This window comes from Tenebrio molitor, chromosome 6 (assembly GCF_963966145.1).
Source record: "Tenebrio molitor chromosome 6, icTenMoli1.1, whole genome shotgun sequence".
In the NCBI taxonomy this organism is placed as follows: domain Eukaryota; kingdom Metazoa; phylum Arthropoda; class Insecta; order Coleoptera; family Tenebrionidae; genus Tenebrio; species Tenebrio molitor.
In genome coordinates this window covers 5,052,303-5,069,639 of record NC_091051.1, presented here as the reverse complement: position 1 = coordinate 5,069,639, position 17,337 = coordinate 5,052,303, and the positions used below count along the sequence as shown (strand labels likewise).

The window sequence follows — 17,337 nt, the reverse complement described above, 5'->3', positions numbered from 1 at the left end:
GAACGGTTGCTTTTAGCTACATTTTCACATATTTACACTGATAATCTGTTCGAACTGATCAGTTTTGAAAGTTTTGTGGTGAAATATTGTCCCTCCAACATCATGGCAGTAGCAATTGATATATACAACGTCGATTATGACGTCAATTTTTTTCAGTCGTTAAAACTGGCCGTGCGAAATAAGACTTTGGAACGATTCCTCGAAAATAGTGATATACAGGACCTTGCGTTCGCTGCTGCACAACTTGACGAGAAGGATTGTTTGAAAATTTTAATTGATCAAGGTGTTAATCTAAGCGTCCCTGTTAAAGGCCAACAAACTATTATGGATGCTATTTTTGACAGGGTCAGTAACCCAGAAAAATTCTTTAGTGAAGTGTTGGACAGCAAAGTGGATTTGGACGAGTCCAGTAGCAAATAAAACAAGGTCTACAAACTTGGTAAGTTGAATTGATTCTAAATTGATACAAATCGGTTCTTGTCTCTAGATTTCAGATTGTTGAGACCAGAAAAAGACAAGCAAATGGCAGTCATTTCGAGTCTGTTTGTAGCAACCACTGACACAACAAAGATTGAGATCTTGCAACACCCTCTTTTCGGTAATTACAACAACAAAATGCTTTATTTTGCCCTACGGGCTTTCGGATTCCTGATTACAAAATATAAACATAAAAATAACAATGTATTGTTCTCCCTCACTCCACTCGTTCTCTATTCTTTCTCTCCTCTTCCTTATTCTTTCATCCATCTCCCTGCCGTCTTCGCTCCCTATTTCTCCCCATTCCCTTCTCTTTCTCTCTCTCATTTCGCCGCATGTGTTCGATCTTCTCACTATCCTCGCGTCACCTCCTGCACCTTCTCTCTCTCTTCTCCGTCCTTCCCATTCCTGTTCTCTCTCTCCTCGTCCCTACCTCTGCAACCCGCTATCATTTTCCTCTCTCACACACACTCTCTCCCCTCCCTATTATACTTCGATTCTCTTATTCTCTCTCTTCTCTCTTACTTTTCTGTGTCTTTGTCCCTCTACCTTTTTATTCACCTTCTCCTTGTATATTTTCTCGCCGAGTCGTCTTCTTATTCTCTCCTTCTTCTAGCAAATTTTCTTCAGTTTCTCCTGTCTCTTATCCCATTTAAACCAGTTCCCGTTTATCTGTATTTTCCTGTATCCTATTTTCACCCTTTTTCCTCTATCTCGCTCCTCTCTGGCCAATATCTCTTAACTTCTTTTGTGTTTCCCTTTCTTCTTCTGTCAAATCGTCATCTATATACTTTCTCTCACCTTTTTTTTCCTTTAACTTACTCTTACTTAGCATTATGTTCTTCTTCTGCTCCCAACTTTCTATTTTTGCCAGCATCATCTTATCTTTATTTATTTTAAATGCTTCCTTTACATTCACTTCCACCCCTATCTCCCTTTCTAACCATTCTTCCACCCCTCTCTCTATATTTCCACTTATTGCCCCTATTCCAGTTATTATAACATTATTCTTCCTCTCCTTCTTTTCTCTTTGTTCCATCTTTTCCTCTATCATTTCCATCCTTTTCATCCAATCTGCTTTCTCCAACTGCCCTTTTTCTTCTCTTCCTCTCGTCTCCTCTCTCACTCTCGCTAATTCTTTCCTTAGCTCCCCATTCTCCTCTCTCACTGCCGCTAATTCCTTTCTTAGTGTTTTTATCTCCTCTCTCATCTCTCTTATCATGGTTGTTTTCATTTCCTTATCCATTTCCTTGCTTTAATTGTCTTCTTCGCTTCTATTTGGTGATCTTCTCGTTCTGGAACTATTTCTGAGTGGGTTCTTGCCTTCTTTCGACGTTCTACCCTCTTCTCTTTCTCTCTTGCTGCTTTCTTTCCTTACTTCTGATGATTTCAGCATGTCCTCTCTTTCTTGCTCTCCCTCCTTCTCTCTCGCTGCCGCTAATTCCTTTCTTCATGCTCTGCTCTCCTCTACTATTCCCGCCATATCCTCTTTTATCTCTCTGAGCACTGATTCTATTTTCTTCTCTATTTCTTTGCTTTCTTCGCCTCTACTTGGGGATCTTTCGGTTCTAGAACTTTTTCTGAATGGGTTCAGGCCTTCTTCCGACATCCTACCCTCTTCTCTTTCTCTCTTGCTGCTTTCTTTCCTTGCTTTCGGCGATTTCGGCATGCCCTCTCTTTCTTGCCCGCTGTCTTCTGCTTATCACCTCTCACTCACTCGTTCGTCGTTGTTTACGTTTGTTATCTCTGCACTTTTTCCACGTCTGCTCGCTATCGCTGCCAAACCAGAAATCTTTTCGGTAATTAACTTAGATTGTTCTACAACACAACTGATACTATCTTCTAGAAATTTATTTACAACATAAGTGGTCGAAAGTTATCTACTTGTTTTACTTGTGGATTGCTCTGCACGTAGTTTCTGTGGCTTGCATGACGGCGTATGTCAGTCTCTTGACCTACGATATAGGATATCATGACGAGGCCTTAGCCGTAATACGTTACATTATGGTCGTCGTTGCTCCAACTCTCTTTATTTACGGAATAATTCAGGTAAACGTGCCAACCCTCAAAATCAAGACTAAATATTTGTTGTAGTGTTTGGTACTACGTCCATTCCGATTTCGGAGATATGAAATGTGGATAAACTTCAGCAGCACTATTCTCGTCTTGGTAGTGTTGGGCATGGAGGCTTGGTCCGGATACGGAGCGCGGGTGCAAGGTAAGTTTCTTAAACTCAACCTACAAGAACGAAAATCATCTCTTTTCAAGCAGAAATGCCGAACTGGGTCTTGCATATGACTAGTGCTGCTATTCTCTTATTGTGGATCGAGTTGATGATGTTGATCGGAAGACTTCCAAAATATGGGTATTATGCAGTCATGTTTGGTGTTGTCTTGAAGAACGTCGTCAAGGTATTGTATCGACAGCAGATCCAGTAGCAACAGTTTCAATTTCCAGGTGCTGCTAGCCTGTTTGTGTCTCGTTATTGGTTTTGCTTTAAGTTTCTCCATCCAGTTCTATCACAAAGAGGAATTCAGTGATCCGTGGAGAGCCTTGGTCAAAACAGTGGCAATGATGATGGGAGAGTTCGACTATGTGGACATTTTTCACAACAGGAATTATGTACAAAGTAGTTCACCTGTTTCAAGAGTTACCTTCCTAGTATTTGTCATCTTGACCAGTATTGTTCTAATGAATCTTATGATAGGTCTGGCAGTAAATGACATACAAACGTTGAAACAAGAGGGTCATGCGAGAAAGTTGCAAAAACGAGCAGAGTTCCTCATTCAAATAGAAAAGATCGCAGATAAAATTACATGTGTTTCGCCTTTTATTAGAAAATTGGTAGATATCGATGAGATTGAGAGTCTGCATGCATCGGTAAACTTTTTAAATAACATGAAATTGTCCTCTAAAATGAACGGTATCAAAACAACAGATTCTAGTTGGCAAATTTTAAATTTTCTTTTTTAGATGTTCTCTTCGAAATAGTGCAATCGAGGAAAATAAAGAATATGCACTCAGACGATTGACAAAAAATGTTTCGGTGGAACAGTAGAATGTTGTCCAAAAATTTGCAAAAAAGATCAGGACACAGGAAAGTCCAAAATTGTTGTTGTTGTTGTAGGTATTTAGTAAATAACGAGCAGATATTTATGTAATATGATTTTTCAATTTGATAAATTTAGCTGTGCTGACTGAAACGTCAAATTAGAGTAAACAAAAAATTGTTAAATTGAATTAAAACGTCTCTTCTCGTGATGCTTTAGTTTAAATTCCCCGAGGGAATTCACGAAAAATAACTTTCACCCAATTTTTAATTAATCATTCCTGAAGAAAAACAAATTTAATTAGCCCCAGAACAAGTTTGGAGATCGATACAAGAACGCGAGTGCACTTCTTCACGACTTGTGAGCCACATTGGAAATTTCGTCCTTGCAGCAACATGTAAAATCCTGATCCCGAATTGAATGTCGAATCTTGTTGTGATTCCCCTGTTGTGCTTAATATTTTGCCCCCACTCGAATGTCAAATTGTGGCAATAACGAAAGGAATAAATTGTACAAAGCAATCTCGCTTCCTTAATACCATTTCAATTTTTATCCTGCAGACTTAATTATTTCAAGGTAAAAAGCCTAATCTAGTTTGGGATTGATTGTTGTGTCGTCGAGCTCGAAATACCCTGATACAGCTGTAATTCAAGAGGAGGCGGCGGATGCGTTTTTATCTAACTGGATGGTCGATGAATTGAAACATAAAGACTTTATCTGACCCTTGCCGAATTCCCCCAAGAAATATGTGCTCCTGCTTTTATTTTCCACCATCTCCCGATGAATTTATTCTTTATATTATTACATTTCTTTGTACCTTATCTCGTCCGTATAATTCAAGTTCCTGCATCCGTTCTTAACGAATTCATTCGAGTGCGTGTTCAATTACAAAACGCTCGAGGTTTTCCCATTCTCTTCTTAATGCAATCATCGAACTACTCTTCTTGTGGGAAAACACACTCCTTTGCATATTATTTTATTTCCGCTCGGTGCAGCTTTACCATCTCGCCGACGCAATTAGTCGTATACGAGGGCTTACGATAACTTGGGAAGAGGTATTATGGCGGCGGCCATTATGCAAACTTGAGCGTGTTGTGATGGATGAGGCAAGTTGACAAACTTGCTCTTCGCAAATCTGAATTATTTATATCAGTTTTAAAACTAGCGTTCGATTGTCGCAATTCAACTTGACATGCGCAACACTAAATAATCCTCGATGGTAAATCTCTTAGCGGGTGCGAAAAAAATCCCCGTGCAGATTTTCCTGTTTTTGACCGCATCTGACCGTTAATCGCCTTAATTGCATTATCATAGATATTAGGCGGACATATTTGTAATAAACCGGTGTGCGATAGCGGAAACCGAGCTGTCATTCTGTCATCCTGCGTTTCTATTAAATCCTGAGACGGCTGAGCCGGCCCGAAAGCCGTCACGAGACAGACACCCGACCCTCCTCCATCTGGTGCAGGACGCACCCGTTGGGGTTAATTGAGTCTCGGACCCGAGCCCGTAAAAATAAAATTAACCCGACGGATATAGAAATTTACAGCGGCGAGGGCGTTAATGACCCGAGGCGGAATCACCAGATTCCAAATCTAGGATAATGAAGCTGCAGGTGATCTACGCGGGAGTCGCACCCTTTGTAAAATGCGTATTGTTGCGATCACCGCCAGGTCTGCGCTAACGATGTCTGTTGCGGGGAAAAATGATGCGGAGGAGTGATCGAAGACAAACGGAAATTTCTTATTGAATCACGTCGGAGTTATTGTTTCGGGAGTGGGTCCAGGTTCGGGTTAATTATCTGGGAAGGCCCCGAGGGAGATGAACTGTGTATTAGGATGTACGGCAGACATGAGCAGGTACGGCGTCTTAATCGATGTTCAATAATAACATTACGGCAACTATTCGAATAGCAAAAGCAATCTCGGCACGCTCACTTTGCAATTAAGGGTTGCCGTCATCGCTGCTCGAGTTTACAAAGGAAAACGCCAATTGCGCGATGATTTAAAAGTGGAGAGTCCAACACCAGATTCGCACGAGAACTGGAACGTTTCAGGGGCTGGATGCGGCTTTGTCCGAGACGGAGGAGGAAGATAGAATCTGGGACAAGATGGACAAATTGCGCGTCCTAATCGGCACTTATATTAATTAGAATATAGAAGACGATTAGACAAATTGGACAATATACAGGGTATTTCACGAGACCCGGTGGAATAGAAAATGCAACCCACAATACATTGAAAAGTAAACCTGGACATGGAGGCGATAAATATACGGATTTTGCCCCTGATGTATTGTGGGTTGCATTTTCTATTCCGCCGGGCATAAGTTATAATAATATAACTCGTGAAATACCCTGTATTCAGAAATGTTTAAATCACTCTAGAAGCAATGTTCTACAAGCTGATCAAGAAGAAAACAAATCAAGAGTGCTACTTCCTCATCTTTTGTTTTATCGGAACTATTTTCTTACCTTGAAGTGTACACAAAATTATACTTACTATGCAGTCGTTTTATTGGTTGCCTATTCACCCCGTTTCGCAAGTAATATTCTAATAAAATTGGTTTCTCTTCAAAGGTAAAACCTATTTTACCACTTATTCTGGGATAATTGTTGCTTACAATTACAGTAAACGTCTGTAAACTTTGCCGAAATCGAAAAATTGTTTTCTAGGTTAATAACAGTACATCGTTGACGTTTCTTTGACAGTGCCGTCACATTTGGCAATAAAGCTGGTAAATTATCCATTCTTATGAATGTAAAATGTTGCTCTTCTTTATCATTATCCATTATCAGATAATATTTAAAGTAAAAACGTTTTGGATGTTAATTGTCAAACTCAAGGCCGCTTGAAACTGTATGTTAATGAGATCTGTCATAAATTCCAAATACCTTATTGGCGCGTCTAGTTCCTTTTGCTGTTAGTAGTGGTAGTGCCAACCTAACGACAAGTCCCCAATTCATATCTATAACTTTGTTATATTCTTGAATAAAATTCAATTGGACAAAGATGGAGCTATTATGTGGTAAATAAAAATGAAGAGGTACAGGAATAACGTCAATATCTTGGTAAAAAAATGTGTCAATATACCAATTATTTCAATTCAGCTTTCATTCAAGTTTCTTAAAGAGGTTGTCACATTAATATGAGGGTAGATTTTATTTTTAGGTGTGAATGGAAATTAAACTCTAACGAAATATGTCGCTGAATTGAAATTACTCCAAACGGAACGAGACATATAAATTAGGAAGAGAAAAAATGTACAAGGTGATTCATGAGTAATAATAAGCCTAACAAACTTTGTGATGCAACCAACAATACATATCCCCCATAGTTTTTTAGTTTGTGTTTTTATTAATTATTCCACATCATGATTTTGATTAAATTTGACAAATGTAATGATAGGCATGTTGTATAATATATACAGGGTGTTATTGAAAGTTGTACAGATATTTTAACCACGAGCTACTGGCTCGGAAAAAATATCTAAACAATTCTATGTCAAAAAATAAAATGACATTTATTTTTTGAGCTACAATTTTTTTTAATTGCTTTTAGTCTTCTACGTTATCAAACAACCTCGTAGGTAAAATTTCGGCACATTTTAAAAATACACCTATATATCATATTTTATAAAACGTACACCAATGTGGTTTCCTTGTTTTAAAGCATATTTCCTATAGGTTACTTCGCATTGGCGTACATTTTATAAAATATGATATACAAGGGTGTATTTTTAAAATGTGCCGAAATTTTACCTACGGGGTTGTAGGACAACGTTGAAAATTAAAAGCAATGTAAAAAAATTGTAGCTCAAAAAATAAATGTCATGTTCTACATGAAGCCAGTAGCTCGTGGTTAAAATATCTGTACAACTTGCAATAACACCCTGTATATACAGGCTGATTCACGTAGCCCGTTCATTAGAAACTTTCTGATTTCCCCAAATCATATTAATAATAATAATAATAATAAAATTGGTAGTTGACTATAATCGACCACTCCAAGTTCAAATGAAATATTTTTAAAATGGTGGCACTTCCGGAAATACCGGAAATCGACGCCATCTTTATTTTTTTAAATGGAAAGGCCTAATTTTGACTTCACATTTCGATTCTCCGTTAAATTTTGAGTTTAGAACGTCTTTTTGTCAACACTTATCTGTCATCGTTTTTGACCTGTGTCATCTTTTTTGCAAAAAAGCGAGGTTGCAGGGCTTTATTAACAAATTTATAACTCTTGAACCATCGGAAATAAATAATTGATTTTTTCTTAGTTGAATTCCTAAAGACCTGGCAGATCTTTTCCGCCATTAGTGATTTTTTAATGCTTCATACGCCTACTGAAATTTTTCAAAATTGCTAATCAAAAAATGTCAAAAACTTCATTTTTTTAAATTCATTTGTGACACTAGATATAAATGTAAAATTTAATTCTAAGCCTACTTTTATTAACATTGTGTATGCCTATTCCCAGCCGTTTTGGCGTAATTTCAATTTTTTGAGTAAAATATTCAGGAACAGAGTGTCACGGTCAAAATATTCATCTTGGATGAATATGTAAAATACTTGATTTAGGTTCTTTTGGATCACAAAAAAAAGTTAAAAGTGTGTTGAAGAATTTGTATGAAATAGGAGCGGAAAATTTGATATATCTTAAAATCCATCAACGTGGGACTTTATTGTAGACTTCGATGGGCTCAACCTTCCTCATGAATATCGTTTTCGTCTAACATTAACGATTCAGCCGTGACGAGCGTTCAAATTATATAATTAGATAGTCGGCAAGAGTCGCAAAAAAGAAAGTGTCATACTTCATTTAAATATTACGCTGCGCTGGTGAGATCGTGAGAGTTGGATCAATAATAAATCAGTTGGAAAGATCGGTGACAACAGTCGAAACGTGTTAGTCGACGCTACGCCACACAGGCATTACTGTGCCCAAGCAGGTTTTCTATTAAATTCCATTACCAAAGGCAAAGTATGCAAGGTGGGTTATTGTTGTTTGAATTTTGCAATTGCATAAACAAGTTAAGTCAATTAAACGGGAGAGAATGGGAGCTTCGTTGCGCAATGCGTTGACAAAGCCCTAAATTGAAGAACGTATTGACAACATTTACTTCATGAAAATTTCAAAGCCCCAGCACAATAATTTGGTTGAAAAGAGTTGTCAACCTTCACAATTAAATAAAACAGATTGAAACAAACAAGATTTAAGCGCCGTACCTGTAAAATTGAAATCGCCGTTTCGCTTTGACACGTGCCCGCCTGACCCGTCCAAAATTTTTCCTCTAATTTAATGAGTTTAGCTTTGCCGACTGGAAATGTCAAATTAGAGCAATAACGAAACGGGTAAATCGAATTACACCTCTCGTGACCCCCTTTCTCACCGCTAGTTGTCATTCCCTAAACGCCAATCATCTACTAATTTAAAACTGCACCGGCGAAATGAGTGCCGACTTTCTTGACACAACTTTTATCGCTTGATTTGCATGTTATCGCCGGTCAAGCCAGCTTTTTAGCCAACTTTTCTGCTCCCCTTACAAATGCTCGCCTTGTACTTCGGATTAGATACGAGATTACAACATCACGCACGCTTTCAGCCCAAGTGCTTTCGCCTAATTTAAACTGAACACGATCCATTTAATTTCGCACTTAAGCCGATATGAAATCGGCGACTGGATCGAGATGGCGTCACGAGCCCTGCCAACAATTTAAAAAACGTGAAATTTTTTCGACGACTCGTGGGATTGTCGCACTCGCCTGCGCCTCGTGCGGTCAAAAAATATCACAACCACGAGATCGCAAACATCTCTTGAATCAGAACAGCGACCGCAACGTTTGTTTGTTCTTCTTAAGAATGCAGAGGTCGTCCATTAGATACGTTCGTTTCCATTATTTGTCGTTCATTGAACCGGCTCTATACATAATTCAATAAACAAATTTACATTGGGGAGTCGGGGGCGTTTTGCGACTTGCAAGACAGTTATTAGGATTTTTGCGTGGGGTTGGAAAGTTTCGATTCCGAGTGTTTCGGCGCTGATTTAATAGATGTTCGCGGGAGGTGCGACCGTTATCCGGGTCAGGGGTTGGGTAATTTATACATTAGGCGAAAGCCAAGACTATGGATCTGATGTATATTTTCACCCTCCTCAAACCGGCTGAAGTTTTATCACTCGAGAACTTTGCTAATACAGGTAAACCGGAAAGTTCGCCTTTTATAAAGTTTGGTGCGATATGTCGGATTGGTGCGCTGCCGCGAATTCCGAATAATAAGCTGTAAGCTTGAAGTATGGCGCCGCTTTCCCAAATATACATCGCGATAATGAGGAAACATGCGACAGAGCGAGGGATCACGAATAAACAATTAAAGGGAGTCGCGGCAGGAATTTACGGCGCGTTTTATATTTTTTCCGGGGTGGTCCCGGGGGAAGGTACGGATGCGGGGCCAACTTTTAAATTTACTATTCTAGGAGCAATAAATAAGAGCGGCCGTATTGAATTTATCACTGCACCCTTTATCCAAATCTACTCATTTATATTCTGACGTGTTTGCTTTTGAGGTTCCGATTCAATAACACCCCCGATTTGTTGCGAACAAATATCGCGCCGCCTCCTCGCCCAAAACCAATTACTTAATTATTTGGCTTCATTAAAACTTTTTTATCGGAAGGAGCTCGAGCTTCCGGCTCGGCGACTTCCGCCCTAATATTTATTTAATCAGAAAGCCGGAACACCCAACTTTTTCCCAGTCATCACAATTAGTATGTCAAGATTCGCCGTTGAGGGACGCTATCTCCAAAGGATTTAGTCGTCCCGGGCAAACATAATTTAAAGGAGCTTTTAGTTATCTCCCGGATTACCGGACACGCTGTTTTACGAGGCTCCGGTTCAGGTATATAAACGGGGTTCGATCGCTAATGAGCGCTTGATTGGTATTTGCTTACTGTTCCGGGGCCCCGGACTTGATCCGGATCTCCCGCTCAAGATTGGACCAACTTACTAATGTCCGAGTTTGAGGAGCGGTTCGACCGTTTCCCTTTCATAATGTTATGGTGATGGCGCGCAAGCCCGCAAATAGGAAAAGTTTACAAAGGGACTCCGGGACTTGATGGTAATTCAACAACGTCCGGGCCGCTGCAGGGACGAATTCCCACTCCGGAGAGTCTAATTTTAGATTTTTTAAATATTAACGGATTGCTGCGCAGACCTGGAGAACGCAGGACTCGGTTTTAAAGGGCCAAGAATTTAAAGGGCTCGAAAGAAGAAAAATTCTCAATTTGAACAATTTGACTTCGAGACTCGAAAATTCGTCATCGAGGAGATTCTCCGGAATATTCGAGCAACAGAACAGGATTGAACAAATGGAGTGGATGTGCCGCACAGTGATGATCATTTTAAGTAGCAAACTTGTCTTGTGTTGACCACCGAGCGCTGTGGCCAAGCTCGGAGTGCGTTTGCTTTACAATCTGAAGGTCTGGGGTTCGAATCCCACAGACTGATGTGACCAGATGTGGTTTTTTTTCTATTATAAATCTGGTTTACACCAAACAGATGCATATCATAGATGGGCAAGCAAGTCCATACTCTATAATACTATACCCAGTGTAGCCGAAAAGGTTTGGGGACCCCGTAGCGGCGCACCTTCCCTAGAGACGTGACGAAATGAACCTCTTCACTTTTTCTTTCGACCTCGTTGTCAAAAATTTTCAAATTGTCTTTTTTTAGTCGAGAGAGAGAATAAGGGAAACAACAATTTGTTGGGGAGAAGAGGAAATTCCAACTTCATGTTTTTATGCGATTTTATTTTCTCGGGTCTGATCCCCGTCGCGGGTCTGAAAAAGCCGCAATTACCAGAGGGCTAAAGCAGCGCTTCTTCCGAATGCAACATACCTAGCGATTGTTTTAAAATAACTGATCGGCTCCTGGGGGCAACACGCGTCAGTTTGCGTCCCGGATTCATCCGGCGAATTTTCTTTGCTCGAGTGGTTGCACCGGATGCGTTTTGCTAATTAGGTTGTGATGCGGCCGCAAATTGGGCCGGCTTATCCGTTCCGGTGGCGGGTGGTGTTGTCGTGTGTCCCGGAGTTGACCGGAACAAACACGCAAGCCGCTGTTATTATTAATCGGACAACAAGTGGACGGCGCTCAACAAATATTTACATAAAAAATATTTATCGCCTGTGGTAAATTGCGTGTTGCGGCTTTTTGTTTGTTCTCCGCGTGTAAACATTGCCGAAGAAGCTGTGACTCGGCATATATTCGCGGAAAAAATGTATTCCATCCTATATCCGCGCCCTCTACAAATATATTGTAAATCAGTCCGTTTTGCGAATACACTCCGGAAAATATCAGATCTGCTTTGCATGAAATCGCTTAATATCGGCACATGTGCCGATCGAATTTAAATTCCGGAAACCAGTTACATTCATACTTGAAACTGATGTATATTTTTATTCCGGGACGCGGTATACATACGAATGCGGCGATATTAGTGCAGATTCCGGACTCTCGATCACTCGTCGACAATAAAATCCGGGGGCGGCTCCAATTAGTGGCTACCTTGAACGCGCAAAACTCTAATTCTCAAATGGCACTTTACCACGAGTTATGAAACACTCGGTAAACGAATGGCAGAGTAATTAGGACGCTCGGTATTGTTGCAGTTATTTTTTCCCGGCGGAATTTAATAGGGGATTCTTCTCAGTGAAAGGCCTTTATTAATTACGCCGAAATTAAATTTTACAAGGAGATTTATGGCTGCAAATGGCATTTTCATCGGCTTAAGTGCATCGACGCTAACAAGAAGCTGCAAATATACCTTCAATAAGTCAACGACAACCAGACCAGTGGCGCCAAAAAACCGACTGGAATGTTTTTGTGGATTTTTTTTTAACACACGTTCTACAGGTCATTATAAATGATTGTCTCATCGCAGTAGGCGTTGGTGACGCAGTTGAATGTGCCACAAGCTTCATAACATGAGTGAGACTAGTATAGGTGGCGCTACCGGCGGTAGTGGAAATCTGGCCACTAGTTTGTCTAACGTTGCGAGGGTAGCGGCACATTCAAAATTTGTGTGAATATTCAACGCCAACTACGATGGGACAATCATTTATAATGACCACTAATTGTTCAGTTCTACCAACCTTCAGTCAGTCATGGCGGAAAAATTCACTGGCGCCATCTCGCGATGACAGGTTGACCAAAGATGAATAGAACAGTGATGGCGCTAGTGTAGCCTCTCGCGCTTTCGGTTTGGTTTAAAATGACCGGAGAACTCCGGAACGGCTCCGGTGTACAAATAATCGAATCAGCACGTCCATCCCCGGGTCATTATCTACACAATTAAGCGATTTAGGGGTTCTGTCACAACTCATTGGCCAGAAAATATTCTCTCAATTACGCTTTTTTATTAAACAATTCATTAATTCATCACTTTTTACGACCGGAGTTGCACAACTATTAACTCATATGTCATATCACATTGTAGCGTTACGAAACGCCACAATGGCGATTGGCCGGAGTAGGAGGCCACGAGGTCCTACTTATGCTCGCGGGGCTAATAGATCGCAGTTCGAAGACCCGGAACTAGCAGTTAACGCACGGCATTTGGCAACGCGACGCGCCCACCCTGCCTTCAAGTTTTTTACGTCGCTCATTCCGGAAGCGGAAAGTTTCAATTTAGAGTCATTTGTGCCAGCCACCACGGGGGGGCTGGAAGAACACATGTTACCCCCGCAAATGTCAGGCTGAGGTGGCCTCACGCCTCTAGGTTGGCGAGCTGCAACCTATCTTTCAGAACCCCACTTTCACTTTCTCTTTCTCTTCACTTTCTCTTCTTCTCTTCTCAGCGATAGGTGACCGTACGGCGATGTTGGGTCCCTTTTCCTCTTTAGTAACTTGCCGGAAAGTCATCTCCTTCTTTTCAACCCCATCTTTCTTCCTGTCCTTTTTTTGACCTGCGAGTTACGGCAATTAACATCAGGATAGACGTGCACGACTTACCGACACAATACCGTCCAAAATCTGAATTCTCCCGCTCGGTATAATTTCGAGGTAAACAAACCGACGCCATGACGGTCCACCTGTCATGACACGCGCACGTGTAGTACCACCGGAAATGCACATTTTTGATTGCGCAGTACCACGCAAGCGCAGCCCGCCTTATAGCACAACTGAATAAGGTCGAGAATCGCGCGCGTGACGATTTTCGCGATTTATGGGACTGCGGTACCGAGATTAAAAATGCGGAAGTCGGACACTTCGTCGAGAGCCGTCGAAGCGACGCCAGCGAAGCGCCTTTTAGAGTTCGTGGTCGAGTGACCCCTCGCACTATAGAGGTAATTATCGTTCAATTTTGAATTCATTTCACTAAGACCATGTATTAGGGGTGGTTCGATCCAGTTTAGAGTCAATCCCGTTTGGATGAATTGATCCAGTACCGTATCGCAACTTTAGAGTACCGAAAATTTTTGAGTAAAGGAGTGCCGGAAGGACTTCGATTTAGCGCCAAGAACCCCCTTTTTCGCTGAAAGGGATCGTTCGCAGGGCGATTCGTAGCCAGATCGTTCGCAGGGCGATTCGTAGCCAGATCGTTCGCAGGGCGATTCGTAGCCAGATCGTTCGCAGGGCGATTCGTAGCCAGATCGTTCGCAGGGCGATTCGTAGCCAGATCGTTCGCAGAGGCGACCATTTTGGAGAACATCGTTCGCAGAGGCGATCGTTTATTTTGAGCACCGTATCGCCAAGGTCACACCGCAAGTCAAAAGGACGCTATTCGAGGAGACAACAGACCCGTCATAAAGCTAAGTCGCCATATTTTTTTACCGCGGCATTGCAAAATTTAGGAACGCCTCGAATTTCTCGCTTCTCGCTTTCATAATTTTTGTATGTTCACTAAATTTTTTTGAAACTTTGCAAATGTTTAGAATTTTTTTGTAAGAACCTTTTCATTCAATCTCCAGTGTCAACTTAAAGAAATTTCAGTCAAATTTAACGTTTCGGAACTTCACCGATTTAAACTTTCCTATCAGGATCAATTTTAATTTTTTGTCAAGGTGACACCCCAATCTTGACCTTGGGTTTCATTAAGTTTACATTTAATAATTAGCTCGATCAGAAGGAAGTCTAAGTTCGGGAGGTTCCTCATCAGGAATCAAAACATCTTTTATTTCGTCGAAGAATATCATGTTGAGTTTAAGATTCGGTCACATGTGAAAGAAAAGCTTTTCTGGTTACGACCAAAGTAGATATTAAGGCCACCAAAAAGTACTGGTTCCGCATCTTTCAATTTTCATCTAGTAGTTACAAGCGAACCATTATCGCATTCGTGTGAACCAGTACCGAACCACCAAATACTGTTCTGTGGATAATTTTGCAGTAACCGAATAAACCAAAATTTGTTTAACGATCAGAAAGCGTTTGCTTTTACTTACCTTCGACGAGTAAGATCTGAGCACTTGTCCCGGCAGCTGGACAAGCAACAACCAGCTCAAGACAATAGCTGCCTGGCGCCCATTTTTTAAAAATCCGAACCCACGCCCTCTGCCCCGAAAAACCCCCTGGGAGCCCGGAGCTGTCACTGGCCAACTTTTGGTCACACAAATTTTGACGCCCAGAACGTGGGGCTCGATTTTTTGGAGCAACCACAAATTTTCGTTTATCGTTCATCTTCATTGAGGCTCAGTCACTTTTTTCAATCGGAGCAAAGGGAGTTGGTAAAGGTTTATTGAAAGTTGAATTTTTTGATTGTGTGTTAATGAGAAGCGGAAATTTAGCGGCGAATTCATTGTTTGAGTAGCGGTCTTATCTTGTACCCTCGACGACAAAAACCTTTTCGCGGAATCGACTATCGTGTTGCGCGCTGTTTTTTGGTAGTGTTTTGACCGGCGTTTTTATTGCGTTACCGACCCGTGGAATCGCGGTGAGTCTTCGTCAAAATGGACGAACAATTCAAGGTCAAGCATTTACTAGCTGACGAGCTGACGTATGAATTGCGTATACGCGGCATCACGACTAGCCGAAACCAGGACGATAAGAGGAAACTGTTAGCGAGAGCTCTGTCCAAAGAACTAGGTCGACCGGACGAATACTTTCTGTCACTTCATGACGCAGAGTATGATCACGACACCGAGGTCCAGGCCATTGAGGACACCCTTGAGAGCATACGCACGATTTTGACAGAATTTGAAGGAACGGCGGAAGACATGATCTTCAAACGGTTGAAGACCCGTCTAACGCACCTTTCATTTCGCATTCGGCGAATGAGACGCGAGCGAGATGCGGAGTATAGAAATGAGGCGTACGCGACATGTTTGTTGCTCGAAGCTGATCTTCACGACAAGGCAGCAGAAGCGAGCCCGGTTACGGTGGAAGCGCCACCAGTCGTCGCGACTACTCCCATTTACGTGCACCCTCACGCGAGATCTCCGGAACCGAAACTAGTGCCAATTCACACCTGGGGCGTATCTTTCAACGGGGAGGAAAATGGAATGACGGTGAACCAGTTCTTGGAACGGGTAGAGGAACTGTCGGTAGCGCGAAACGCAACCAACAGGGACCTTTTTAACGCGGCCATTGATCTCTTTAGCGGCAAAGCGCTGATTTGGTATCGTTCTGTTCGGAGCAGATTGAGCGATTGGGACGAAGTGGTTCAGTTGTTGAAACAGGAATTTCTTCCACCGGATTTCGATGAATTGTTGTGGGACGAAATCAAGGGCAGGCTTCAGGGCAAAAGCGAGTCGATAACCATTTACGTTGCGGTTATGGAGACGCTTTTTGCTAGACTTAGTCGACCACCGGCGGAGATAACCAAGGTAAAGACGATTCGGAGGAATTTGCTTCCATGTTACCTTAACCAGCTTAGCATCACCGAAGTTGTCACCGTACCGGAGTTGATTAAGTTGTGCAAAAAAGTGGAGGAGTTATCGGCTTTGCGGCAGAAACATCGCGCTGCACCCAAGTCATCTTGCGTGTTGGAGCCAGAGTTGGCATATGTTCGGGCGAGCGAACCCGCGAAAGCGAGTCCACGCGCCATCGTCGTGAAGGAACCCTCAGGCAATTCAGCCAGACGGAGTGAACCCGCGAGTTCGTCCTCCAGGTCGTTCAAGTGCTGGAATTGTCAACAGCCGAATCATTCGTTCATGAACTGTCGACTGAAAAGAAAGCAGTTTTGCTACCGTTGTGGGGAGCCAGACGTCACCTTGGCGACCTGCAAAAAGTGTAATCCGTCGGGAAACGCGCAGTAGGGACGCGGCAGACTTGCGGCCGTGCTACGTTCCTAAAACATCCCAAGGCCGATGTAAACGCATCGATCATCGCGAAACGTACGGACACCCAGTGGAACGCTTGGTTAGACGAAGTCAAAGAGTTTTGCAAGCCTTCTCGGGCAAATTCCGCTTCCATTTTCGTCAGCAAAACCAATGACAATAGGCCATTTATCAGACTGCGTCTAAACAATAAGGAAACTGAAGGACTCGTGGATTCCGGTTCGAATTGCACTATAGTTGGTGGAAAAGGAGCCGATTTAATTCATTTTCGCGCAGGTGGAAAAACTTTCCCATCTCGGCTAAAAACCATCAGAACTGCCGACGGAAAACAACATCCGGTAACCAAAGCTATCGAACTAGAAGCAGTGTTAGACTCGTCGAGACGGCGAATTCGTGTCTACTACGTGCCAGATCTTCAGCATAGCGTCATATTAGGGTGCGACTTTTGTAGATTATTCGGACTCAAGATAGATTTCGCGGGTCACAAAATTGAAGTTGCGTCGGATATCGTAAGAGTACCAGAATGTGACGCGGTGAC

General features: G+C 42.0%; 2 protein-coding genes across 5 annotated transcripts in view; one reads left to right on the top strand and one right to left on the bottom strand.

Annotated features, from left to right (window-relative positions):
• The window catches only part of Dop2R (dopamine D2-like receptor), a 151,466-nt gene that overhangs the window by 67,231 nt on the left and 66,898 nt on the right, over positions 1-17,337 (bottom strand). The gene's annotated exons all lie outside the window — the stretch shown is intronic.
• LOC138133347 (transient receptor potential channel pyrexia-like) lies at positions 46-4,040 on the top strand. Its single transcript, XM_069051214.1, has 7 exons — positions 46-439; positions 488-598; positions 2,324-2,526; positions 2,572-2,695; positions 2,749-2,888; positions 2,935-3,400; positions 3,451-4,040. Exons 2-7 carry the CDS (start codon positions 523-525, stop codon positions 3,507-3,509), a joined length of 1,068 nt encoding a protein of 355 aa, XP_068907315.1. The 5' UTR covers positions 46-439; positions 488-522; the 3' UTR covers positions 3,510-4,040.

Excerpts from the sequence above, each read along its gene's own strand:
- LOC138133347 (XM_069051214.1), top strand. The coding sequence starts at position 523 with ATGGCAGTCATTTCGAGTCTGTTTGTAGCAACCACTGACACAACAAAG. Across the intron at positions 2,527-2,571 it reads TTATTTACGGAATAATTCAG|TGTTTGGTACTACGTCCATT; the intron begins GTAAACGTGCCA and ends TATTTGTTGTAG. Across the intron at positions 2,696-2,748 it reads ATACGGAGCGCGGGTGCAAG|AAATGCCGAACTGGGTCTTG; the intron begins GTAAGTTTCTTA and ends CTTTTCAAGCAG.